We start from the raw sequence: 26855 nt of genomic DNA, 5'->3' as shown, positions 1-26855 counted from the left end.
ACACTCAGTATGCAGAGGTGAATAGGGCACGATGACAAGTACATATTGATTCCAGGGCCAGATAAAATGTGTCTGGATCATAGGAGAGGTCCAAACAAAGTATGCCAGGGTTTGGCAGAAGGAAAGGTGGGGAGGGCCAAAATGAGCAGAGCGTCATGTACTTCTGAGCACATTGTAAACAGACACTAATGCAAATTGACTTCTACTTTGTGGCCACCGTCGCTGCCTCTACATGCCTGGATCCTAACTGCTAAAACTCCAGCTAAGCTTCCTGAGTCAAAGGAAGTAGAGGGCCACCTGGGTGTTTCCTAAGAGCCCCAGGTGGAATCTTAGGAGCTGTAATTGGTTCTGGTGAAGGAGCTCAGGAAAGCCATAAAAAGGATTCACCACAATCTGAATCGTGTTGTTTTATTGAAAATCACTTGGCTTACAGTTAGCAAGCAGTTTCATTAAATCATCATAAACATCACAAAGACTGGTACAGGCAGAAAATTAGATAATTCTTTAGGGAGAACATAGTCTATATCCAGTATATTATAATGTAATTATGCATCCAGCAGAAATTTTCTCTACTGTGCATTAGACGGAGTGAAAACAACGTCAAAAACACCACCACATATGTTGACCTTCTAATAGCTACTCGTGACATCATCCACATTTGTAATTCTAGTGCTATAGAAATCTGCCGAATTTCTAAAGCCATGGTTAAGATTTCCTAGGCAGACACCTGGTTTGGAATAAAATAGCACCAGACTCCCCAGCAAAGTCCCTGTGTTCTACATGTGTGTTGACATCTCTAATTGCAGGTTAAAAAAAAAATTGGGAATCAGGAGAGAAGATGGTTTAAAACCAAACAGAACTTCATTGTAATTAGCTATGGAGTCCTAATTTTTTGATCTGTAAATGGCAAATAATCATACCCAAATGCAGAAAGCATTACTACTATTCACCAACATCTGGTTCTCCTCTGCCTCTGAGTGCAGGGTGGGGGGATTATAGTTCCCTGCTCCTTTGAATTTGGGCATGTCCACGTGACTCATTTTGGCCAATGAGGTGTGAGTGGCAGTGTCATGTGTTACTTCTTATGGAAGGCAGTGTTGGAGTCTCATTGCCCTGTTTTCCTGGCCTCATATTGTGGAGTTAGTGTTGATATGGAGGGTCCATATGACCAAAGCAGCCTAGGATTCTGGGCAACATGTGGAGGGTTGTTCAGACTGAAAGCCAAATCTGTGAGTGAGAAAAAATTATTAAGATCAACCTCAGAGATGTGGGAGGTTGTTTGCTACTATAATATATCCTAGGCTATCTTGATCATAGACTCTTCATAGGGTCATCATATGGATTAAAGAAGATTGTGTATGAAAATACCTAGCATTCCAGCTGCAATAAAAAGCTGCTACTGTTAGTATTATGTATTAATGAAGCACAGAGAAACACTTAAAAGGGGAGGTTTTCAACAAATGTTGCTGGGAAAACTGACTATCCACATGCAAAAGAATGAAGTTGGACCCTTACCTAACACCATATACAAAAATTAACTCAGAATGTTTCAGAGTCCTAAACATAAGAACTAAAACTATAGGGCTTCCCTGGTGGCGCAGTGGTTGAGAGTCCGCCTGCCGATGCAGGGGACACGGGTTCGTGCCCCGGTGTGGGAGGATCCCACGTGCCGCGGAGCGGCTGGGCCCGTGAGCCATGGCCGCTGAGCCTGTGCGTCCGGAGCCTGCGCGTCCGGAGCCTGTGATCCGCAACGGGAGAGGCCACAGCAGTGAGAGGCCCGCGTACCGCAAAAAAACAAACAAAACTAAAACTATAAAACTCTTAGAAGAAAAAAGGCACAGGCAACAAAAGAAATGATAGACAAATAGGACTTCATCAAAATTTTTAAAATGTGTGTGTCAAAAGACACTATCACCAGAGTGAAAAAGCAAGCCACAGAGAGAAAATATTTGCAAATCACATCTCTGGTAAAGTATTAATGTTTACCTTCTGTTACCAAGCAGGAAAGAGAAAATAGATATTTGGTAAGTAGCTAGCAGTTTCTGGGATGGTTGAGTGCCTCTACGCTGCCTGTTTCTTCACATAATTTCCAAATCTAAGTTCTATGAGTTCTATGCCTGATTTATAAAGAGCTCAGTTAAATGTTTGCACTCCTGAAGTTGTCTTCTGCATTAGGGTGGGGGGATTCCTACTGTAAGCAGTGGCAAAATGAGAAAAGAAAATTGAAAAGATCTGGGGAGAGCATGGATGAGAGATGCCAGCTACATTCTCTAACCATCAAACGCAGCGGTTCCAGTAAAAAGAGAGGCTCAAACATGCATCCACATTGTTGCGTATAAGATACTTGAAGGGTTTTAGGGGACCTGGATGAACCCCTAGGACATGGATGGACCTTAAAAAAATCTCTGAGGAATTTTCTGACTGGAGGCGGCCCCACCCACTTTAAATCAATCAATAGGCAGCCGCTGATAAAGGAGAGCCGGAGGGCGGGGGCGGGGCTTGGATCGTAGATCTGTTGCAAATGTGAGAAGATACATGTATTCCTTTGCAATCTATACCAGCACACAGCAAACATTAGTTATTTGTTACTTAAATAATAAGCTCTCATTAATTTGGATACTATGACATAGAAGACAGTGTATTAGACATTTTATAATCCTCTACTTCTATCCCCAGTAGAGGTACACTACGCACAACCACAAATGCCCCAACACAGACAATCCTAATAAGAAGGGTATTAGCTTCATTTTACAGATCAGAAAGGATTCACAGCTGAGTACCTTGCTCAAGGTCACACCGCTAGTGTCTACACCCAAGTTTCAGTGCTTTTATCTCAGTCTCCAAAGCCCATTTTTCTTTCCACTAGTACAACAATTCAGTGAAAAATAGAGAGTGCTCTTTTCTCAGATTGCCCGTTATAAACTAAGAGAGAGGAGAGGCACAGGTTTCCTGAATTGGAAGGAACTACTGCTGTGTTAAAGGGAAGCTGAGTTTAAGAGGCTTATTTGAAAACTCCTGAGGCAGAAATGTGAGAGGAAGTGGCAGAGTCCTTTCATAACCAGCTCCGAACACACCTCATCCATTGGCTTGAGAGGATTTTAATGAGTCAGGGCAGGACTGAACCATCCTCCCTTTCTTTCCGGAGACAATTGTTGCTTGAGAGGCTAAACAACAAATGGAAACATCTTGTTCCAGAGAGAAAAGCGTCTGTGGAGCCTCCTTACTTCATACACCATAATCATCCCACCGATTTTCAGAGCTCTGCTGAAGTGGCTTTCAAATTGGGCTGAGTTAAAATGCCGGGGTGATATTCGATGTAGGAGAATAATGCTTCCCTCTGCTAAAAGATTCCATGTCCTAATCCCCAGAACCTGTGCATATGTTACTTTACATGGCAATAGGGTCTTTGCAGATGTGATTAAGCTAAGGACCTTGCGGTAGGGAGATTATCCTGGATTATCTGGGTGGGTCCAAGGTACTCACATGGGTCCTTAAAAGCAAGAACATTTCTGGCTATAGTCGGAGAGAGGTATGACTACAAAAGAAAGACACAGAGGGATGTAAACTTGCTGGCTTTGAAAGACGGAGGAAGGGGCCACAAGCCAAGGAATGCAGGCAGCCTCTAGAAACTGGAAAAGGCAAAAAACCAGATCCTCCCCTAGGGCTTCCAGGAGGGAAGGTAGGTCTGCTGATATCTTTATTTTAGCTCAGTGAGGTCCGTGATGAACTTCTGACCTACAGAACTGTAGGATACATTTCTGTTGTTTTAATCCACTGGGCTTGTTGTAGTCTGTTACAAAATCAATACAAAATCAATACACTTGGGAGTATTATTTGTCGAAAGTTTCTCAGTCCATGTGCCAGAACATTTCTAAAACATAGGTCTGATCATCTTTCCTCACTTCTAGATACAACTAGACTCCACATACTGCTGATTCCACCTGTAGAAATGATACTTAAGACACTAGCTACTATCCTTTGAGGACTGGCTTAATGCCAGGCACAAGCTACACATTTTACATACTTTTTCTACAATCTACACGACTCTTGCCAAGTAGGTAATAGTTCCTTTTTTTCAGATGAAAAAATTAAGACTCAGAGATTGTGACCTGCCCAGGTAGAAATGACACAGCCAGGGTTCACATTTCCCTGTCCTCTCTGGCAGGCATCTTGGGTGCCAGAGATGGGGGTGAAGGTTGGAGAACCTCACCAACGTTCCAGAATCTGCTCTTCCTCTCCATCTCCATGGCTGTGGCCCTGACACAGGTCCTCATCTCCCACCAGTTTTTTTTTTTTTTTTTTTTAACTTCTTTATTGGAGTATAACTGTTTTACAATAGTGTGTTAGTTTCTCCTTTACAACAAAGTGAATCAGTTATACATATACATATGTTCCCATATCTCTTCCCTCTTGCATCACCCTCCATCCCACCCTCCCTATCCCACCCCTCTAGGTGGTCACAAAGCACAGAGGTGAACTCCCTGTGCTATGCGGCAGCTTCCCACTAGCTATCTAATTTACATTTGGTAGTGTGTATATGTCCCTGCCACTCTCTCACATCGTCACCGCTTACCCTTCCCCCTCCCCATATCCTCAAGTCCATGTGCTAGTAGGTCTGTGTTTTATTCCCATCCTACCACTAATCTCTTCATGACATTTTTTTTTCTTAGATTCCATATATATGTGTTAGCATACGGTATTTGTTTTTCTCCTTCTGGCTTACTTCACTCTGTATGACAGACTCCAGGTCTATCCACCTCATTACAAATAACTCAGTTTCATTTCTTTTTATGGCTGAGTAATATTCCATTGTATATATGTGCCACATCTTCTTTATCCATTCATCTGTTGATGGACATTTAGGTTGCTTCCATGTCCTGGCTATCGTAAATAGAGCTGCAATAAACATTTTGGTACGTGACTCTTTTTGAATTATGGTTTTCTCAGGGTATATGGCTAGTAGTGGGATTATGGGGTCATATGGTAGTTCTATTTGTAGTTTTTTAAGGGACCTCCATACTGTTCTCCATAGTGGCTGTATCAGTTTACATTCCCAACAGCAGTGCAAGAGGGTTCCCTTTTCTCCACACCCTCTCCAGCATTTATTGTTTGTAGATTTTCTGATGATGGCCAATCTGACCGGTGTGAGATGATATCTCATTGTAGTTTCGATTTGCATTTCTCTAATGATTAAAGATGTTGAGCATTCTTTCATGTGTTTGTTGGCAATCTTTATATCTTCTTTGGAGAAATGTCTATTTAGTTCTTCTGCCCATTTTTGGATTGGGTTGTTTGTTTTTTTGTTATTGAGCTGCCTGAGTTGCTTATAAATTTTGGATATTAATCCTTTGTCAGTTGCTTCATTTGCAACTATTTCCTCCCATTCTGAGGGTTGTCTTTTGGTCTTGTTTATGGTTTCATTTGCTGTGCAAAAGCTTTTAAGTTTCATTAGATCCCATTTGTTTATTTTTGTTTTTATTTCCATTTCTCTAGGAGATGGGTCAAAAAGGATCTTGCTGTGATTTATGTCATAGAGTGTTCTGCCTATGTTTTCCTCTAAGAGTTTGGTAGTGTCTGGCCTTACATATAGGTCTTTAACCCATTTTGAGTTTATTTTTGTGTGTGGTGTTAGGGAGTGTTCTAATTTCATACTTTTACATGTAGCTGTCCAGTTTTCCCAGCACCACTTATTGAAGAGGCTGTCTTTTCTCCACTGTATATCCTTCCCTCCTTTATCAAAGATAAGGTGACCATATGTGTGGGGGTTTATCTCTGGGCTTTCTATCCTGTTCCATTGATCTATATTTCTGTTTTTGTGCCAGTACCATACTATCTTGATTAGTGTGGCCTTGTAGTATAGTCTGAAGTCAGGGAGCCTGATTCCTCCAGCTCCATTTTTCGTTTTCAAGATTGCTTTTGCTATTCGGGGTCTTTTGTGTTTCCATACAAATTGTGAAATTTTTTGTTCTAGTTCTGTAAAAAATGCCAGTGGTAGTTTGATAGGGATTGCATTGAATCTGTAGATTGCTTTGGGTAATAGAGTCATTTTCACAATGTTGATTCTTCCAATCCAAGAACATGGTATATCTCTCCATCTATTTGTATCATCTTTAATTTCTTTCATCAGTGTCTTATAGTTTTCTGCATACAAATCTTTTGTCTCCTTAGGTAGGTTTATTCCTAGATATTTTATTCTTTTTGTTGCAATGGTAAATGGGAGTGTTTTCTTAATTTCCCTCTCGGATTTTTCATCATTAGTGTATAAGAATGCCAGAGATTTCTGTGCATTAATTTTGTATCCTGCTACTTCACCAAATTCATTGATTAGCTCTAGTAGTTTTCTGGTAGCATCCTTAGTATTCTCTATGATTAGTATCATGTCATCAGCAAACAGTGACAGCTTTACTTCTTCTTTTCTTATTTGGATTCCTTTCATTTCTTTATTTTCTCTGATTGCTGTGGCTAGAACTTCCAAAACTATGTTGAATAATAGTGGTGAGAGTGGGCAACCTTGTCTTGTTCCTGATCTTAGTGGAAATGATTTCAGTTTTTCACCATTGAGAACAATGCTGGCTGTGGGTTTGTCATATATGGCCTTTATTATGTTGAGGAAAGTTCCCTCTATGCCTACTTTCTGCAGGGTTTTTATCATAAGTGGGTGTTGAATTTTGTCAAAAGCTTTCTCTGCATCTATTGAGATGATCATATGGTTTTTCTCCTTCAGTTTGTTGATATGGTGTATCACGTTGATTGATTTGCGTATATTGAAGAATCCTTGCATTCCTGGAATAAACCCCACTTGATCATGGTGTATGATCCTTTTAATGTGCTGTTGGATTCTGTTTGCTAGTATTTTGTTGAGGATTTTGGCATCTATGTTCATCAGTGATATTGGCCTGTAGTTTTCTTTCTTTGTGATGTCTTTATCTGGTTTTGGCATCAGGGTGATGGTGGCCTCATAGAATGAGTTTGGGAGTGTTCCTCCCTCTGCTATGTTTTGGAAGAGTTTGAGAAGGATAGGTGTTAGCTCTTCTCTAAATGTTTGATAGAATTCACCTGTGAAGCCATCTGGTCCTGGGCTTTTGTTTGTTGGAAGATTTTTAATCACAGTTTCAATTTCAGTGCTTGTGATTGGTCTGTTCATATTTTCTATCTCTTCCTGGTTCAGTCTCGGCAGGTTGTGCATTTCTAAGAATTTGTCCATTTCTTCCAGGTTGTCCATTTTATTGGCATAGAGTTGCTTGTAGTAATCTCTAATAATCTTTTGTATTTCTGCAGTGTCAGTTGTTACATCTCCTTTTTCATTTCTAATTCTATTGATTTGAGTCTTCTCCCTTTTTTTCTTGATGAGTCTGGCTAATGGTTTATCAATTTTATTTATCTTCTCAAAGAACCAGCTTTTACTTTTATTGATCTTTGCTATTGTTTCCTTCATTTCTTTTTCATTTATTTCTGATCTGATCTTTATGATTTCTTTCCTTCTGCTAAATTTGGGGTTTTTTTTGTTCTTCCTTCTCTAATTGCTTTAGGTGCAAAGTTAGGTTGTTTATTCGAGATGTTTCCTGTTTCTTAAGGTATGATTGTATTGCTATAAACTTCCCTCTTAGAACTGCTTTTGCTGTATCCCATAGGTTTTGGGTCGTCGTGTCTCCATTGTCATTTGTTTCTAAGTACTTTTTGATTTCCTCTTTGATTTCTTCAGTGATCACTTCTCCCACCAGGTTTTGACTACTGCTTCCTAAAATGTCCCTGGCCTCTGGATCTCATCTTCATTAATCCATCGTGCACTGCAGGCAGAGCAACTTCTCCAATACCTAGACTGGTTCTTGCCTCTTCTCTGTTTAAATTCCTCCAGGGACCCCCACTTTCTGCTGCATAAAGTCCAACCTTCTTGGCTTGCTACAGACCCATCAATGCTCATTTTGCCCCAGAATATGCCATGGTCTTTTCATCACAGTATATATGAACTTCCTTATGTGATAGACAAGGAAAGTATAGATCAGAGATGTGAAGTTAGCTGCCTTAGGTCATACAGCTTGTATAAAGTAGAGTCAATACTAGACCCCCAATTCCCCATTAGACCACCCTGGAGCCTTAGAGAGATCATCTCTGATCCCTCCTCTTCCCTCCTCTGCCACAATTACTGAGTGAAAATAATCATCCTCTCTTGTGGGAAGGACTGCAGTACCTCCAGTCTGTTCTTCATGTGGAATAAAAATCTAGTCATTTTTTTCTACTGCTTAAAAATCCTTTGCTATCCACTGCCCTTAAAATGAAGACTGAAGCCGTTAAGGGTGTGGGCCCTTAGATGACTTTCCAGCCCATCTCAGGGTCCTTTGCCTCTCACTTGGTACCCACCGTCTTTTAGACCCCTTCATGTGCCTCACTCCCTCCTGCCTCAGGGCCTTTGCACATGCTATTTTCCTCTGTCTAGAGTGCTTTTCTTCCTCTCCATCTTTCTTCCTTATCTTTTATCTCCCTTCAGTCATTACTTCCCTAGGAAGCCTTCCTGACTGCCAGACTGGCTACGGGTCCTCCTTAAGATGGTCTTTCTGCCCCCAGTACTTTGCCCCCATTCAATCCATCAGTCTGTATTTATCTGTGTGTGATTATTTGATTAATATCTTCTGTCTATCAAACCCTATGCTCCTTTAGAGCAAAGATTTAGTTTATCTGACTGTGTACTTTTGAGTCCCTAGAGTTAATCACAGCAGTTGGAACCAGGATGGAACTCAATAATTAGCTGTTGAATGAATAAATTCCCCAGCTGTGAAGTCATCCGAATTTCCATTTATGTGTATTTTTGAGGGAAAAGAGCAAGAAAGGCACCAACTGTTTCAACTACTGGAGACACAGAATTGGATATCATATCCTGTGAGTTGCTTGGTGTTGGTGCTGGTATTAATTATGTTTTGCTTAGTTGGTTTCGGAGGAAAGATTCAAATGTTGTTAAAAAAACAAAACAAAACAAAATCACTCTGAACCAAATTTAAGCGGCAAGAACAACTCTAATCCCTCAAATGAATAGATTTAAATTAATCCCATTTAAGAACACAAGTAGGGACTCATGACAACTTCTTGGGAAATGGGTTTTCTGCTTCAAAATCTTTTAAATTCTTAAGCCTAATATCTGTAGGATCAGGGCTGCACAATTAGGCCTAGAACATTATTTTAATTTATTTTTTTTATACACAGGACAGGCCATGAGTGATAACCTATGTGTAGAACACCAGACAGAGCTGATTCCTAAATTATTCTTGCTTACCCCTTCTTCTCACACATTTCTTATGATACCATCTGATCTGAAAGTGTTTCAAATACTTTTGCTAAAGGCTTTTCAGCATTCCAACATCTTTTGACATAAAAGTAAATTTGATGAGCTCTATTTAACTTAGAAGAATATTCAATTTTTAGCTCGTATTTATTGTGGATTTGAACATTGTGCATTGTTTTGTTGACCTGACTTGTCGTTTTACTGTCCAGAATCCAGAAGAAAGCATAATACCTTCCTTCCAAATCTGTCCTAAAGTAATGCTGTTCTTTTTCTTTTCAACGTCACCATAAATGTATGTTGTGCTTTTTCCTAAACCTCATCCATGAAACACATTCTTTACTTAGTGCTCTAGAAAATATTTTCCTAAGTCAATCTGAGGTCATCATTGATTACTATGGGGTAAAGGAGACATAATTTCATCCTGCCCATGGACAAAACCATGACTTAAGGCTTTTAAATTGGAAAGGTAGTGGCAAGGGTTGGGGTAGGGCAGGACTATTCCTCTCCCATCTCCTCCAAGAAGAGCTGATCTGTCCTTAGACATAGGGAGTGGCTCTTGGGCCCTCTGAGTTTATCCCCTTAGCAGCCGGCACAGTGCCTGCACAGAGCATACGTTCTTATACATTTACAGATGAGGGAGAAGAGAGGAGTAGTATGAAGGGAAGGTCTAGGTGCTCCATGACCCTCTACGACGAGCCCACGACGATCCTTCGGCTGATGGCTCCTGGCAAGGTATAGATGAAGAGGACCAGGAAGATGAGGAGGATGATCAGAATGAAACCGACGATGATGTACTTCTTGTAATTCCTCCAGATGAGGTGGTACAGGCACTTGAAGGGGGTCACAAACCAGGAGAAGGAGGTGTCTGGGCGACTGAGAAGGAAGCAAGAGAAGATCAGGGAAGGGGCCATGTTGTCAACACACGGGAGTCTCAAGACCTCAGGAAGGATTTCTGACTCCCAGTTTCCAGGGGCCACAAAGAGAGGCCCGAGAATGGCAGAAGACCACGTTGCCCTGAAGCAGAAGCAAGCTGACATTTTGGGCGACAATGAGTCCTCATCATTTTAAAAGTTGGTCTGGAGGAGGGCAAGAGTTTGGTTAGGACCCAGCCAGAGAACTGAGGGCCCTCTGTCTGTCCTACCCTGACCAGCTCAAGCCCTGCCTCTTCCATGAAGCCCTTCCTGACTACCCCAGTCCACACTAACTCCCCTCATTCTGAGTTCCTACCTCACTCACGGCTTGACTTACCCACTTTTTGAATCTAACATATGTCTTCCACACTCTGATGACTGTTTGATGAACCTGTGTGTTCTCTCTAAACAGACCAAAAGCTTCTGGGAGGCAGAGTCTATATCTTCTATTTCTTTGGTGTTCTTCAAAGTGTTTTTTTTTTTTTTAGTAGGTACACATTATAGGAGTTTAATAAATAATTTTGAATTAATGAAGCCCCAGTTATGTTCCTAACACTATGATAGATGAAAGGTGGGTACAGAGAAGGGACCACCTACTCATCATGAGACACTTGGAGTCCAGGGAGGGGTAGGACAAATACAATTTGAAAGAGTATTTTGTGTACACATTTCATATCTATATATGTTTACTTTTTAATTGATATATAACCATGGTTTCAGTTGAATAGGGTAACACTTGCTGCTAGTAATTCTACTTCAGGAAATTTATTTTAAGGTGATAATTTATAAAGGGGAGACATTTTTATCATATTATAATAATGGAAAAAAGGTAGAAGTAAATTAAACATCCAGTTATGGGGTGGCAACCAACTCGATTATGGGTATCACGTCTATGGACTATTCCACCGCCATTTAAAAATCCTAATTATGACAACATTATGGCAACAAAGTAAAATTTTTCAGCAAAGGATAAGTGAAATAGGAAGATAATTTTGTACACATAATTAGAGAAATAGTAGAAAATAATTCACGTGAAACTTATATTCCCATGAAAAAAAAATAGCAGAAAAAAAATAGATGAAATTATTCTGGAAGTGCTTATGTGGTAGTTCTATGGAAAAGTGTCCTGTCCATTTGCCAAACATTCTATAATGTTTTTGGAATATTTTTCCATTATAGAAACAAAAAGCTACACTGACTGGATGGTACCTATTAACTCCTTCTCACTTCTCCCAGCGGGATGCTCTGGAGAAATGTTTTCATCCTCCGATATGGGGACCTCAGAGGGTCTGTCCCATTTCTGATGTCCCCATCCCCACCCCGGGACTTCACTCACTTGGGCTTGGCCAGGGGCTCTGGCTCCTTTCGGGCTTTTCCAACAGGATTTTTCTCAGCTTCTTCTGCCGTAACGAGGTGGAACTCAGCTTCAACCTTGCCCTGCACAAAGACAAACTCTCAGTTTCTAGTCACAAAGAACTGCTGGGGGCAACGCCGACCTTCTAGAAGAAGTGGTAGCATGTGGGAGAATGTCAGGAAGGATTTTGACTATCCTGCTGCTTTATTTTGAGGAAATATGATCTTTTCGGTCCTGGGAGAAGCCCTGGAACGACGTTACTCTTGAGTTTTGTGAGAAGAGGGGGTCCCACAGGTACACATACACACACATATGCTCAGTCACATGGACTACTTCACTTGTAATCATTTAGTATCTGCAGAAGTAATATGAATTACAGACAGTAAGAATTAAAAGAGGGACTAATTACTTGAGTGACAGAACCCTTTTGAATCTGCTACCATCTTTCGTCTCTGACAATGAGTCTCAAGAGGAGACGGGTGGGTATGGACGGACCTACATTTGCAAAAGGCTTCTCTGTCATCCTTCCTTGTTTTTGTTGTCCCCTCTAAGTGTTTTAGAATTATCCTTTTATTCTAGCACTCTGCCTCCCCTTCTCTTCCCTCAGTAAGAAACAGCCTCTTTGGTTTGAAAATTATGAGTCATATGCTTCTTCAGAGCACTGTGCCAAAGATACTAGCAGAGATGTAAGTCTTGGGGTATCAAAGGATGAGACAGGATGTCTGCAAGAGGTAGGAGTCACTCTTTCTTGTTCATTCCTTACTTTTGGGGACCCCCTGTATGCCAGGCACTGTTCTAGGCCCTGGGGACTTAATGATTAAGAAAAATTGGACCTTTGATCTCCTAGAGCTCCAGTTCTTGGTGGAGGGGACCCTCTCTCCTGCCTCCTTTGGTTTTGTGGATCAAGATTCAAGGTGATAGGAGGGACACAGACGTGGCTGGAGACTGCAGCATCACCAAAGTATTTTGGCCCCTATGATTGCTGTTAAAGCTCGTCTTTCTGAATCCCATGTGGATGGGGCATTACCTGACTTCAGAGGCATGGTTGATTTCCTACCCCAGTAAAAAGGTCTAAGGTTCTGATGAACCATGGTCTTGTGTTAATTTACCTATACTCTCTGAAAAAGCCAGGGCTTCTTAACAAGCAAGTTTAGTTGCTGGCAGCCATGAAAATGTAATCACGGGAGAAATTAGAGAAAAGGAGAGTATTTGGGGTGAGTTTGAAGCTGGAGAAGAGAGGCAGAGTCATGGCTGTCTGAATTACTAAAGAAGCACAGTGGGCTTTTATTACAAGTGAAGTCATGAGTTCAAATCTAGGTGGTCTCATCCATTCTTTAGACTAGTACCATGACCCAACTCAGAAGGCATTAAATTCCTATGATCCAGAAATATTCCTTTAAAATATGTATATATTTACTCTCTTGTTCCTATTGAGAAATTTTGGCTCCATCGGCAGTGACTTGCTCATAAGGCACTCAGGAAGTATTTGAAAACCAGGAAAAAAAGAATATAAAGCTTCTATCCATTCTATCACATCTATCAACAGTACAGCAATAGTAATATAACTCTAACTGTAATTGCAATGCTTTATTGAATGCCTGTTTTGTCCCAGGTTTGTTCTTTTTATCTATCATCTATCTATCTACCTATCTATCTGTCTATTTATTACAGTGACTAGCAAAGTAGGTCTCCTTTATATTGATAGAGAAATGAAGCCATAAAAGTCAAATAACTTTCCCAAGGCCACACAGGCAATAAGTTAACCAACTGGAATTTGAACCAAGGTCTGTAAGATTCCAAAGCTCACGCTCTTTCCATTATAGCAGGCTGCCTCCCAACTGCCAGATAATTGGACTAGAAGTTTTATGAGGACCTTCCCAGCTCTAACATGAGATGATTCTATGACTGTCTTCATCATTGCCACCTAAAAGCATTTGTCTTCTTGGGTCTTAGTTTCCTCATCTATCAAATGGCCAGAGGCTCTTTAAAGCAACTTGGCTCTAACTTCTAGGTTTCATGAAAGGCAGAGTTAGAGCCCACGGTGCCCCTGCAAGATTTCATGGCTGGAAGAAACCCAAGAAGCCAGCCCAGAACTCATGGCAGAGGGGCTTCCAATCTGCCAAAAGGGCTTATTTCTGGATGTTTTTCAGAGATGATGTGAGCTCCACTGAGCAATATATTTATACGCTGGGGGCCTCATCCAGCTCAGCCGCCATGGCTCACGGGCCCAGCCGCTGCGCGGCATGTGGGATCTTCCCGGACCGGGGCATGAACCCGTATCTCCTGCATCGGCAGGCGGCCTCCCAACCACTGCGCCACCAGGGAAGCCCAACAAATGACATTTTTATTCCCATTTAACAGCCCAGGAAATGAAGGCTTGATGATGTTTGCTAACTTGTGTTATAAAACTAAGATTTGTACCCAGGTCCTCTGATACCAAGTCCCATCCTCTGCTATTTTATGTGTCCAAGTAGCCCCTTTCTGTGGAAATAAAAGAAGCAGCCTATTTATTTAACAATGAGTCAATATACCTTTTCTGAAATGTTCAAGAGGGGCCTCACAGTCATTGCCATGGCTCCAGCATCAGAATGTATTTTTGATGTTTCAAAGATAATGTTGAAAAACACACTTGCTATAGAAACATTGTTGCACAAAAGAAGCCAAACACAAAAGAATACATGATGTGTGATTTCATTTAGCTAAAGAAGGAAACAGACATGATCAAATGATGAGGTTAGAGGTCAGGAGAGTGGTCAGGACAGGGGCAGGAGGGGTCTGGGTCACTGGAGAGGCTCTGCTTCTTCGTCTAGGTGCCGATAGGAGTGTTCAGTGTGTGAAAATTCATGATTGGCACACTCTTCTGTAATGTATATTACTAGTTTCTGTATGTAAGTGTATTCTATTTTAATAAGTTGGTTTTAAAAAGAAAAGAAATAACACGTTTTTGACTTCCATCTAACGACTTGCCTTGGGTAGCTTAAGGAATAGTATAGCATAGCGTAGCATAGGAATTGAGTGGGTACAATTTGGTGCAGACAAATTGGCATCTGAAATCGTGCTCTACCACTTACTAGCTGTGTGACCTTGGGTGAGTTACGTGCCCTCTTTGAGTCTCACTGATCTGGGATGTTAATAGCATGTACCCCCATCAGATTGCTTTGAAAAATAAATGATACAACACTTATAAAGTGCTCAACCCAGTGCCTGGTGAATAGTAAACACTTAAAAAAAACCACAGTTGTGGGCTTCCCTGGTGGCGCAGTGGTTGGGAGTCCGCCTGCCGATGCAGGGGACACGGGTTCGTGCCCCGGTCCGGGAAGATCCCACGTGCCGCGGAGCGGCTGGGCCCGTGAGCCATGGCCGCTGAGCCTGCGCGTCCGGGTGGTGGGTATATGGCTGATCATTGTCCTATTCTTTCAACTTTTCTGCATGCTTAAATTTTTTTAATGCATGTATGTTGAGGAGAAAACACATGATTAAACTAGCATTTCTATTTTGAGAATACAAAGAATTAATAATATTCATAATAAAACGTAGGGGAATGCTCATTGTAACTCTGAGTAAAGCAAAATGAACAAGGCATTATTTTTAACATAGAATGATCATGATTATATAAAATTAACCCAAATCTATGCATATTGGGAATAACCAAAATGTTAGGAATAGTTTTCTTTGGGTGATGTGCGTATGGGTGCTATTTCTTCCTTTCCACATTTTTGTGTCTTTCAAATTTCCTATAAATGCATATAATATACTTTGTCTTAAAAATGATCTTCACATGAAAATACCTCCCCTCCTCCACTCCTGGAGAATCTGAATTTGCCACATACTATTTAGATGATTTGTCTTGTCTACCAGCTGCCTCAGCTAAGCTGTGAAATTCTGGGTGGCAGAAATGTGTCTTATTGATCATTGAACCTTTAGCTCCTAGTGTACATGGCCATAGTAAATGCTGACAATTGTTTTTCACACTAAACTGGAGGTAGTTTTAGTTGTTATGCTCTTGGGACTTACCCGGGCTACCTAATTGTAGACTTGCGAGATTAACCTGTAAAAGAAACTTCCTGATCTCCATCTTCTAAAGGAGTGATTTCTTTGAAGGTTGCTTTTAGTAGGATAATGCATATAAAATGCATAATGCAATGTGTTTCATGAAGAACATGTTCAATACATATTCCCTTTCCTTCTCCAAAGGGTACCCATTCTTTTGCAATTCCACTTGGAGCTGTTTTTCACTTACTATCCATATTCCACACTAGGAGCGGTGTGATCCAAATGTCTAAATTACACTGCTTGGGTGTACAGATAAGCAGCTTTAAAAATAAGCCTGGCAGGTGGCAGTGCCCATAAACAAATCCCTCCTGGCTGCTGGTAATTGGAATAAGAGGACAGTGATGTTCTGACTGCTGGCTTCAAGGCATGGGAGGGGAGTTCATGCGGAGTTGGAATTAGAGAGTGTCTTTGCAGGAAACACACCTTGGAGGCACCCAGTCCAAACTACTCATTTTATAGACATGGAAACTGTAAAACTTAATAAACAGAAACCTCAATTAAAATAGAGTTGAGAGACCAGAAAGGGGTAGCTCTCCTGCCCTATGCTGACAGCAGAGCCTAATCCGAAGAAGAAAGACTTTCTCTTCTCACCTGGCAAGAGCTCAGCCAATGAGAGACAGTCATGGCTCAGTCAATGAAAAGCCATGGACTCTGTTAACTATAGCGCTCCCAACTTCCTTTCCCCCTCTATAAAAGAGTATTTGCCATTTTTCCTGGGGATTTGCGCATGGCTAGCCATGGTTGCAGACCTCAAACTGCAATTCTTTGTTAACCCCAAATAACCCAGTTTTTGCAGGAGAAATAACTAGCAGTCTATTATTGGAGCATCTATCGGCACTTTATTCTTTTTTATGGCTGGATTCTATTCCACTGTGTGGATATACCTGATGACATATTTAAAGCCATTTAAAAATCAAAATGGAGTAACTACGGTTCAGGCATCCAAAATGGAGCCAGATGGGACCTCCCTGGTGGTCCAATGGTTAAGACTCGGTGTTTCCAATGCAGGGGACTGGAGTTTGATCCCTGGTCGGAGAACAAAGATTCCCCCACGAGTTGCACAGTGCAGCTAAATAAATAAATAAATAACAAAATGGAGCCAGGTGACCATTGTGGATACAGTTGCAGACATGTTCCTAAATCACTGGGAACTTGAACTTTCTGAACTGTATCAAATTCTAGGACAGTACTGGCCATCTTCAAAACAGTATCTGCTAGCAGCTGCTCCCTGAAACCTTGTAGCTTCAAAGTCTCCCCACCCCTTTTCAACAATGTAATCATTTTGAACCCCAACCAATTCTTGTTTAATAAGCACCCTCACTTCTTGCCAGCTCCAGTCCTAGCTCTTGACAAACAACTTGTGTAACCTTTGCCCTGTTTCGCTTTATAAGCATCCCCATTTTGTAGTCCAACAGAACACAATTCAGATGCTTCTTGAATCTGTGTCTCCCGGGCTATGGTCCTCACAAACCCCAAATAAGCACCTCTTTACTTCAGTAAGGTCTCTGTTTCTGAAATTTGGGTTAACGTACCACATTTTGTTTATCCATTCATCAGTTGATGGACATTTGGATGGTTCCACTTTGGAGCTATCGTGAATAATGTTGCTACGAACTTTCACAACACTGCTTTTTAAAAAGGTCGCCAGGAGAGGTACAAATTATTATGTATAAAATAAGCTACAAGGATATATTGTACAACACGGGGAACAGAGCCAATATTTTATAATAAGTATAAATGGAATATAACCTTTAAGAACTGTGAATCACTATATTGTACACCCGTAACATATAATATTGTATATCAGCTGTACTTCAGTTAGAAATTAATTAATTTTAATAACTAAATAAATAAAAGGTTGCCAGTGCCCTCCACGCTGTTAAACGCAATCGACACTTCTCTGCTTCTTATGCAACCACCCAGGAGCATTGGACACAAAGACCCAACTGTCCACAAAAGACTCTCCTCTCGGGGTTTATGTCTCAGCACATTTTCATCATTTTCTTCCTACATCTCTGCCTACTTCTCTTTCTCCACTTGTGACCCTCTCCCACCCATTGTCCCCATTGCAGTGAGGGACTGTTTCCTGTGTGAATCAGATCCCCTCACCTCCCTGCTGGAAACCATTCACTGGCTTCCTGTTGATCTGAGCCCAAAAGCCATAAACTCTTAAACATGGCGTCTGAGGGCTGCATGATCCAGCTCTGGTTTCCTCTCCACTTCACTGGCGTCACCCTCTATTCACCCTGCTCCAATAGCGTGAGGTTTTTGCTTGTTTGTATTTTACTTCCTCCTATGCACTGAACCCATTCTCACCTCAGGGCCTTTGCCTGTGGTGTTTGCTTGGTGACAAATGCACTTCCATATTTTTCCCTATGGCTCACTACTTTTCATTCTTTAGGTCTCAGCCGTAGAGGTTCACAGTTACAGAAAGGTCTCTAACCACTGTATGGAGTGGGAATATCTGCCTTGGATCTGCCTTCACTCAGCACTTCCCAGCCCTTGTTTTAAGAATTTGCTAGGCACAGCAATTCTCAGAGCTTCCTGAGGGTCTGTCTCTCACATTATAATCCTCAGTTTGGCTCAAATAAAATTCACTTTTTTCTCTTAAAAAGAAAAAGAAGAACTTGCTTTCTTGGTGTGCCTGTGGGTGATGCGCTGTGCACTTGTGTGTTCATCTATTTACCCCCGTGTGTCTCTCTTTGACATTGGACTATATTATTCTCAGGGCCTATCCATTAATAGATGCTCAATAAATATTTGTTGAATAAAATGAAGAAATAAATTACATGGAAAATAGAGTCAATTAGGATCAAATGAAATAACAGAAGGGATCTGAACATATTTGGCAAACTCTGCAGGGCTAGAAAAATATAATAGATGACTGCCATTATGTAATACATACGTAATCACTGCCGTTTGTTTCATAGGAAAAGGAATTATGTCAAAAGATAAGAATTTGGATTTCAGGACTTGGCATTCCCCATTTCCTGACCTCATATTACATTCTGACAACTCTGACCAGTGGGCAGTTAGCTGTCCCCATGGGGATATTTCATGACTCTAGGCTGCACTCATCATGGTTCCTCTACTTGGAGTAGACATCCTCCTTTTCTTCATCTAGAAAAGGCCTTTCATCATTCCTTGTTCTTGAAAAATTCATGCTCTGCCCTGCTTGACCCCTCAATATCCTCAGAGGGAATTAGCTCCTCCCCTCTCGTCTTCCTTCCCTGTGTCATTTTCACGTTGACTATTTCATGCAGACTGTGCTGTTGATATATATCTGTCCTCACTGGACTTGAGCTGGTTGACAGTACAGGCCATGCTTACTTCATTTCTGAACTCATCCATTCATCAATGAAGTCACTAACTGAGCGTCTATTATGTGCTAAGCCGTGAAGCCTGGAACGGAGTACAGAGGCTGCCACTTAGTAAAACCTCAACGCATACTTAAGGAGACTGGAAGGAAGGAGCCTGCTTGGATCCTTGTTCTTTTGATCCAATCTCACCAGATGGGACTGAATTGAGAATGGAGGGAAGAGGAAAGCTCCTAGAAAACATACTAAAACTAGACACCATGCAGTCAGGTCAGCAGCTCCCAGTTAAGTTCAAAGAAATCCTGGTCTTGTACCCATTGAGCCTGTAGAACAGAGAGTGAACAATCGGTCTCTATGCAGACCTGCTACCTGAAAGGTCCTGACTTGCGTCTGCTTTTGCCACTGGGCACTAGGAACAGAGGGGAGAATACGCTCACCCCAAGAGGAGGACAGCAGTGAAAATAGGCCCCCTATGCTGGCGTGGTCCATTTTCTCACCTTCACTGAGCACTTAAGTCCTCCACCCTCCCTTACAGGGGAGCGATGAGGGGGCTGAAAGAAAGGGCAAGAGAAGCTTTCTTCCTTCTATTTGTGAAAGGTCCGAGTTCCTACAGCATGTGTCACACAGTATGGACCAAGTTGGCTAGGCAAGGACAGGGGTAAATGGCTCTCCTTTCTGCTAGCATCCTCTCGAGCAAGTTTTAAAAGGATGGATCACTTTTTAAATGGAGTTTCACGTTTTGAGGGTGAAGGGATGAAGCAGTTGTATTAAAATTGTACATCAGTCAGGACTTTATGCGTAATTTCAAGAAATGTTGAAAACAATGAATGCCGGGGCATATGCTCAAGGCAAGAAGATAGAAACCCGGCCTGACATAGATCACTAGTAAATCAAGCATGCTGAAATATGGAAGGCGCAATGCATTTATAAATTTTTCAAAATTCTCACTTCTCAACAGAACCTTTGCCCTAAAGGGCTCTATGTCATTTTAGGGCACTTGACTTGAAGTTTACAAAATGACTCATTTAAAGAATATGAGGTCCCCTGCCTGCCCCACCCTCACCCCATCTCCTATAGCTGTCACTTACCGTGAGTTCTTTGCTTTTAGCGAAAGGCCACCAGCCCCGCACACGCTTTTGCTGGAATATGGAAATCTTGCTCTCCTCACTTGCATTTTCAAACTTGGTGAGACTGCAGTCTTTGGCAGACTTAGCTGCTCGGGGAAAACTATTGAGGTTCATTTCCAGGGAGCCTGTGAAGAGATGCCGTTAACAGTTATAGAAGGGCTTGAAAATCCATCATCATCTTCATTCACCCACTCATTCATCCATCCACTCACTGGCCATTCAGTCAGGACCACGTGGGATCCACAACATGTGCCAGGTATTGAGGGCACAAATATGACCAAGACATGTTTGGTGCTTTTAAAGAATTAGTAATATGGCAGCAGGTAGAAGACAAGGGCAGAGCTACCATATGTAACTTTCAAGCCTTAGCTTCCGGTCTCATCTGTTGGGCCTCTTCTCTGCTCCCGGAGCGTGATCTGGATTACGTGTCTGTCCTTTGAGCTGTGCCCTGCCTTAGCACAGAGAGCCTACAAGAACCTCCTCCCCCGACCATACCTCCCTCTCTGAATCCAGGTTGAGGGCTAAGTCTTACTGTCTCGGTAGCTACTCTCCAGTACCTTCGTGGGCTCTCAACAATGTGTTCTCTTTTAAAAAATGTTTTATACATTTTAAATGTTACTTTCCATTTACAGTTATTACAAAATAGTGGCTGTATTCCCTGTGCTGTACAATACCTCCTTGAGCCTCTCTTACACCCAATAGTTTGTACCTCCCTCTCCCCATCCCTATATTTGCCTCTCTCCCCGTCCTTCTCCTCACTGGTAACCACTAGTTTGTTCTCTATCATCTGTGAGTCTGCTTCTTTTTTGTTGTATTCACTAGTTTTCAACAATGTATTTCCAATGAGTGAATATAAGCCAGAGTAAGATAATGCCACAATCATGTTGTATTTCTCTCTCCTTAATAACCTTTCCTTATTTCGAAAGTGATATATGTTAACTGTGAACATTTAGAGCATGCACATTAGCAAAAAATAGAAATCTTTTTTTTCTATTATTTTTCTACCTTCCCAAAGTTGACGACTGTCCTACTTATTAGTTCACATCCTTATATCAGTCTTCTGTCTCTTTGGCTATCTCTATCTCTTTCTCCTATAAAAATAAACATATTTTTTAACCAAAAGGGGAGTTTTTTCCTATACACTTTTCCTTCACTTAGTGTACCCTGCACAACTATCCAACTCATTAAATATTCTAACACTTTAATGGCTGCAGGGTTATCACTTATTGAGCACTTATTATGTATGAAGCACTGTACTTTGTTTTTAAATTATATTATCACATTTACAGCTCCCCTCTGAGGTTGTAATATTATTATCCCCATTTTACAACTGAGGAAAACTGAGGTACAGAGGAGACCAGTAATTAGCTCAAAACGTAATAGCTTCTTAGTAGTAAAGCAAAGGTCAATTTTAGTCTGTTTGAATATGTATCTTCCACCATAGGGATGCATGGAACTTACTGAGTCAATCCCCTATTAAGGGCTATTTGGAGTGTTTCAATATTTTGCTATCAAAATTATTAAATAGCATTGAAATTACTATCCCTGGAGCTAACTCAGACTAAGTTTTCCAAAAGCTGGGACAAAACCCTCAACATTAATATGAGCTTGATGAAGCCACCGGCTTACCCAGAAAATCATCTGAAGACAGCCTTTCAAAATCCCAAACCTGAAGCACCAACACAGCTGGTGTCTTACACTCCATCTTCTCTAAGGAAAAGATGCTCTCCCTCTTGGTAATGACCATTTGCTTCTCCGCTGGGAGATACTGAAATGGAAATAGAAAGCGCCAGTTGAAGTTCCCCTCTCCCGTCAGAGAGTTGTAATGCACGTCTGTTTCCTGCTTGTCATCTTCCAAACCCTTTAACCACCTGAATAAAGACAGAAAAAGAATTAAACACTCAGAGCACATTATTCAGGCATCAGTATAATCAAGAGTGATTTAACTAGTTTCATTGTGGTCACAGATCCATCGTTTTAAAATTATGATTTAGTTAGATTTAGATGAAAGTTGCCATTGAATCCAAAAGAGATAAATAGGGATCAAAGGGTTGGAAACTGAAACAAGACTCTCGTTCTAAGTCAGGTTGGGGAATTGTCTTCAGTTCTTGGGTAGATCTGAAGCCGCGCTCAATAAGAAGGGGAAAGTCAGGAAATGTGAAATGAAAGTGTAATCTGAGTTTCCTCTCACCTCTTTATAACATGTACCATTTCTGCACCCACTACATTACATAGGTAAATTATCTAACTTCTCTGTGCCTTTGTTTCATCTGGAAAGTGGAAGCAATGACAATATCTAGTTCATAGAAATTCAGAGGAATTATATGAGATAGTATATGTGCAGTGCTTTGTGTACTCCAAATGATCTATTATGTTATCTCCTCTTAGTATTATCTGGTCTTTCTCCTCCATGCCAAGTATAAAGTAAGCTACAATGAATACATTTTCCCCTACTACTTTATCCACAGCTAATTAATTCTTGAGAAAAAAGGTACTTTTAATTCAAACTAATTGATAATGCCAAACCACTTGCTTTCTGAAAGCAGACATCCCTCCCTCCACCCCAACCCACCCTGGGGCAAGGGAGGGTAAAGACCCTTCTATTCCCAGAGCAGTGGTACCACTCGGGGTATGGGCACAATTATTTAGCTAGAGATGGTGCTCAGTCCACCAGTATATGTGTGGTATCTCTTATGAGGCAAGGAGTGAGCTAGATGCTAGGGGAGTGATAGGGAGCAAACAGAGATGGTTCTTGCCTTCATGGAGGGAAGAGGATGGAGGGAGATGGGTGGGATGGCAAAAGTCACCAGTGAGGGATGTGCAAAGGCCCTGTGGAAGAAGACGTGAGGACACGTTCTAAAAAGGGAAAGAAGCTCAGTGTGACTAGAGAGAAGAAGGCAAGGGGGAGTACCGACCCAGTGAGATGAGTCTGGAGACATAGGCAAAGTCTAGTCATGTGTGATATTTTAGGACATATGAGGGATTTGGATCTTTGTCCAGAGAAAATAGGATGTCATTAAAGGGTTGTAAGTAAAGGACTGATGTGCTCAGATTGCATTTTGAAAAGGTAACTCATGTTTCGACAATAGAGGACAGATTATTGGAGGCAAGACTGAATAGGGAGAGACCAATTCAGATAGTATTGGTATTTCAGTGACGCCAGCAGGAAATGATGGAGGAAAAGATGATGATGGTGATGCGGTGAGATGAAGAGAATGCACAGTGCTGACAGCTATTTTGGGAGTAAAATAAACAAGACTTAATAGTGTACTAGAAATGGGAGTGTCAATGAGGAAGGGGGTTTCTTGTCAGGGAAAGACAAAGAGATACCAAAATAAGGCTGAGATGAATTTACTGTTTCTGAGATGAGTTTTATCTGAGGGTACATGTTTAAGTCACATTGTTTCTGATTCTCTACCACATCATCTCCCTCCCTGATTAGGGGTGAAAAGGAAACCTACAAAGACATTTGTGTTAGAGCCAAGATGTACGAGAGAGATACAAAATATTTAGTTTCCTCTAGCAAACGGGAAGGTATAAAGTTTAGCTTTTGTATTAGGCTTATAATCTTCTTAACACTTAATCTTTCATCAATAGCACTACAGCTCTCTACTTCTTTCTGGTGTAAAGATATTTTGAGGGGCTTCCCTGGTGGCGCGGTGGTTGAGAATCTGCCTGCTAATGCAGGGGACACGGGTTCGAGCCCTGGTCCGGGAAGATCCCACATGCCGCGGAGCAACTGGGCCCGTGAGCCACAACTACTGAGCCTGTGCGTCTGGAGCCTGTGCTCCGCAACAAGAGAGGCCGAGACAGTGAGAGGCCCGCGCACCGCGATGAAGAGTGGCCCCCGCTTGCCACAACTAGAGAAAGCCCTCGCACAGAAACGAAGACCCAACACAGCCAAAAGTAAAGTAAAATAAATAAATAAATAAAAGAAATGCATTTCCATTTAAAAAAAAAAAAGAAGCTTCAAGCTTCATGTAAAAAAAAAAAGATATTTTGAATGTCACTCAACAAGTTTAGGCATCCAATATTTAACTGAAAGAGATGTTTATATAATAAGATTTCCTCACAAAAATATCTCATGGGATAATCATTCTTAGCAAAATGACCAAATCAGGCAAATATTTGACAAAGAAAGTGACCTTATCTAACAAGGTGAGTAAAATGGACTCCTTTGGTGAGATGTGCATAGAATATCTTCCACGAGGCATAATTTGGTTAGGGGTTAAAGAGGTGAAGAGGAGAAGGAAAGGGGGTATGGAGTTTACTGATGATCTTACCCTTTAACATAAACATCACTTGACTTTTGTCCTGTGAAGATATTCTCATCCTCTAAAATGACATCCTCCGTATTCCAGATGGTCACTCTCAACTCATACCTGGGATAAGGGAAGGTAGACTTAGGTGGAAGACCTTGGAAGCTGAGTTGATTGGTGTCCATGTGATTCTCGTACTGCTTTGAGTCTCTAAGCTTCCTCAACTTTACCAAGTTCAGAAACGTCAAGACTTAAGGTCTTTTGTTCCATCAAAACCAAGTGTCCCAGCTGGAATCACCAAGAACATGAATTTCTCTGAGCAGATCCTCCTTCCATTTACAGACATTTTTCAGAATGTTGAAACTCAGGGGCTCCCACCGTAAAACGGGGGCCACCATTTCAATCTCCACCACTACTGTTAGCACCACCACTCACCCCCTGCTGTGCTTGGCCGGGTAGAAAGTGAGGCATGATTGTCAGGTGTCAGTTGATTCATGTAATGTATCAGACACCAGATCAAATGACATGATCCTTTAGTCTGAGACCTTGGTCTCTTTCCTTGAAGGTGGGGCTGCAGGCAACTTACCCTTTGGGTTTCCTTGGCGAAATGTCAACAGGAGGTCCAGGCTGAGGCATATCTTTGGGAAACATGTCCACCCACATCTGCAGACGACCCTTGTTAAGAAGACATCCTTTAGATTTATTTGGGGGGGGGGACATTATCACATGGACACTGACCATTCATGGTTTTAACAGATCCCTTTACTAGTAATGGATATTAGGTACATATAATATAATATAATGTAATGTAATATAATAAGGATATCCATATTATATTCAGAATATTTGTTGACAAAGACAGAACTTATATTTTTATTAAAAATTAGAACATATATCAAGAGGAACATACATCAAGAGAAGGGGAAGGGTAAGCAAAACCTTATTGCGCACCTACTATGTGGTAGACGCAGTGCTATGCACTTGAGAAAAGCATTGTCTCATTAATTCTTCCAATATCCCCACTTGGTAGATGTTATTATTCCTACTTGGCAGATGAGAAAATGTCTTGCCCATGTTTACACAGGCAACATGTAGCAGAGCCTGGATTCAACCCTTGTCTGCTGACTTGAGAGACCCTGCTCTTCTTACCAACCCCTAAGGATCACAAAGATAATCCTGTCTGTCAGAAGAATCATGCTTCATCGCTTCCAATGTACCTTAACATCCATTATCTCCACCAGTGCTCACCCCCAGCCACGTTTCTGTGCTACACATAAAAAAACTAAGGTTCAGAGAAGTCAAAGAAATTATCTGAAGTCCCGTGGCTAATTAGTGGCAGAACGGGCCTTCCATCCATTGCTTTGGACTCCATACATCTGGTAGTAAATCTTAGGAAACAGTCAGAAGTTTCTACATCTGATAAAAGTTTATCCTTTCAAGACACGCCCTCCCTCACACATGCTATCACGAGGTTTATACCCCAGTATTGCCGGGATAGCAGTGTGGGAGCTCCTGCCCCCTTATAGTCAAGCCCGTGTGCTTTGCCCAGACTACACAGCGAGTGAGTCCAGAGCTGGGACAGAATTAGCGACTCACACTGCCTGGGTTAAATCCCAGCTGAGTAACTTTGAGCAAGTTACTTAAACTCTCTGAACCTCAATTTCTTCATCTTAAAAGTAAGGATTATAATAATTTCATCGTGAGGCTGTATTAAGAAATAAGCGTGAGGAGACACACACACCGGTTTGTCTAGGAAAATCGTGGTGTGTGCCCCTTGTATCAGCTTAATTTTTTTTTTTTTTTTTGCGGTACGCGGGCGTCTCACCGCTGTGGCCTCTCCCGTTGCGGAGCACAGGCTCCGGACGCGCAGGCCCGGCGGCCATGGCTCACGGGCCCAGCCGCTCCGCCGCATGTGGGATCTTCCCGGACCGGGGCACGAACCCGCGTGCCCTGCATCGGCAGGCGGACTCTCAATCACTGCGCCACCAGGGAAGCCCAGCTTAATTATTAATAGTGCCTTCTTTCACACTCAAAATGGCCATAATTTGGATAAATAAATCTATGGCCATCCTAATTAGGTGAGACAATTTCTGTAAAGGGCCTAGGACATAAAAGCCTCTTAATAAAGTTGTCTTCTCTTCCCCTCTAACTCAGAAGCCAGATCTCTAGTTATCTTTTCCACACAGCTTGTTTTACCAGTTCCTCAAGGTAAGCCTCCCTCTATGGCTTCTTTGGGAAAACTAGCGGGCTGTGTGGTTACTGACAGATTTTTGGACAAGGTCTTGGGCACATCAGATGAGTTTTGAAGTTTCTCAAACGTCAGGATTCTTCACAAAGAACTTGATAACTCAAATCATAAAAAGGAAAGAGCACTAAATGCTACTCTGATTTTAGGGCAGAGTTTCTCAATCTCAACATTCGTTTGGGGCTGAATAATTCTTTGTTGTGGACGACTGCCCAGTATGGAATAGGATGTTCAGCAGCATCTCTGTCCCTTCCCACTAGATGCCAATATCACCCCCACCCACGTGAGACAACCAAAAATATTTGAGACATTGCT

The 26855-nt window shown here is 41.6% G+C and overlaps 1 protein-coding gene across 5 annotated transcripts in view; it reads right to left on the bottom strand.

Annotated features, from left to right (window-relative positions):
* Positions 1-9092: 9092 nt before the first annotated feature.
* FER1L6 (fer-1 like family member 6) overlaps positions 9093-26855 on the bottom strand; it is a 185094-nt gene continuing 167331 nt past the window's right edge. For 3 of the 5 annotated variants that reach the window (XM_067017461.1, XM_067017464.1, XM_067017463.1), the window contains 6 exons: positions 24882-24970; positions 24320-24418; positions 21666-21907; positions 19998-20161; positions 11522-11622; positions 9093-10147 (listed from right to left, as the gene is read on the bottom strand). In XM_067017461.1, the coding sequence (XP_066873562.1) occupies positions 9961-10147; positions 11522-11622; positions 19998-20161; positions 21666-21907; positions 24320-24418; positions 24882-24970 (882 nt within the window). In that variant the 3' untranslated portion in view covers positions 9093-9960. Of the gene's footprint in view, positions 10148-11521; positions 11623-19997; positions 20162-21665; positions 21908-24319; positions 24419-24881; positions 24971-26855 lie in introns of those variants that run through there. The other 2 variants (XM_067017462.1, XM_067017465.1) reach the window with 2 other exon arrangements.

This window comes from Kogia breviceps, chromosome 17 (genome assembly GCF_026419965.1).
Source record: "Kogia breviceps isolate mKogBre1 chromosome 17, mKogBre1 haplotype 1, whole genome shotgun sequence".
NCBI lineage: Eukaryota > Metazoa > Chordata > Mammalia > Artiodactyla > Physeteridae > Kogia > Kogia breviceps.
The sequence above is the reverse complement of the archived record's forward strand: the minus strand, read 5'-3'. Positions and strand labels throughout refer to the sequence as shown.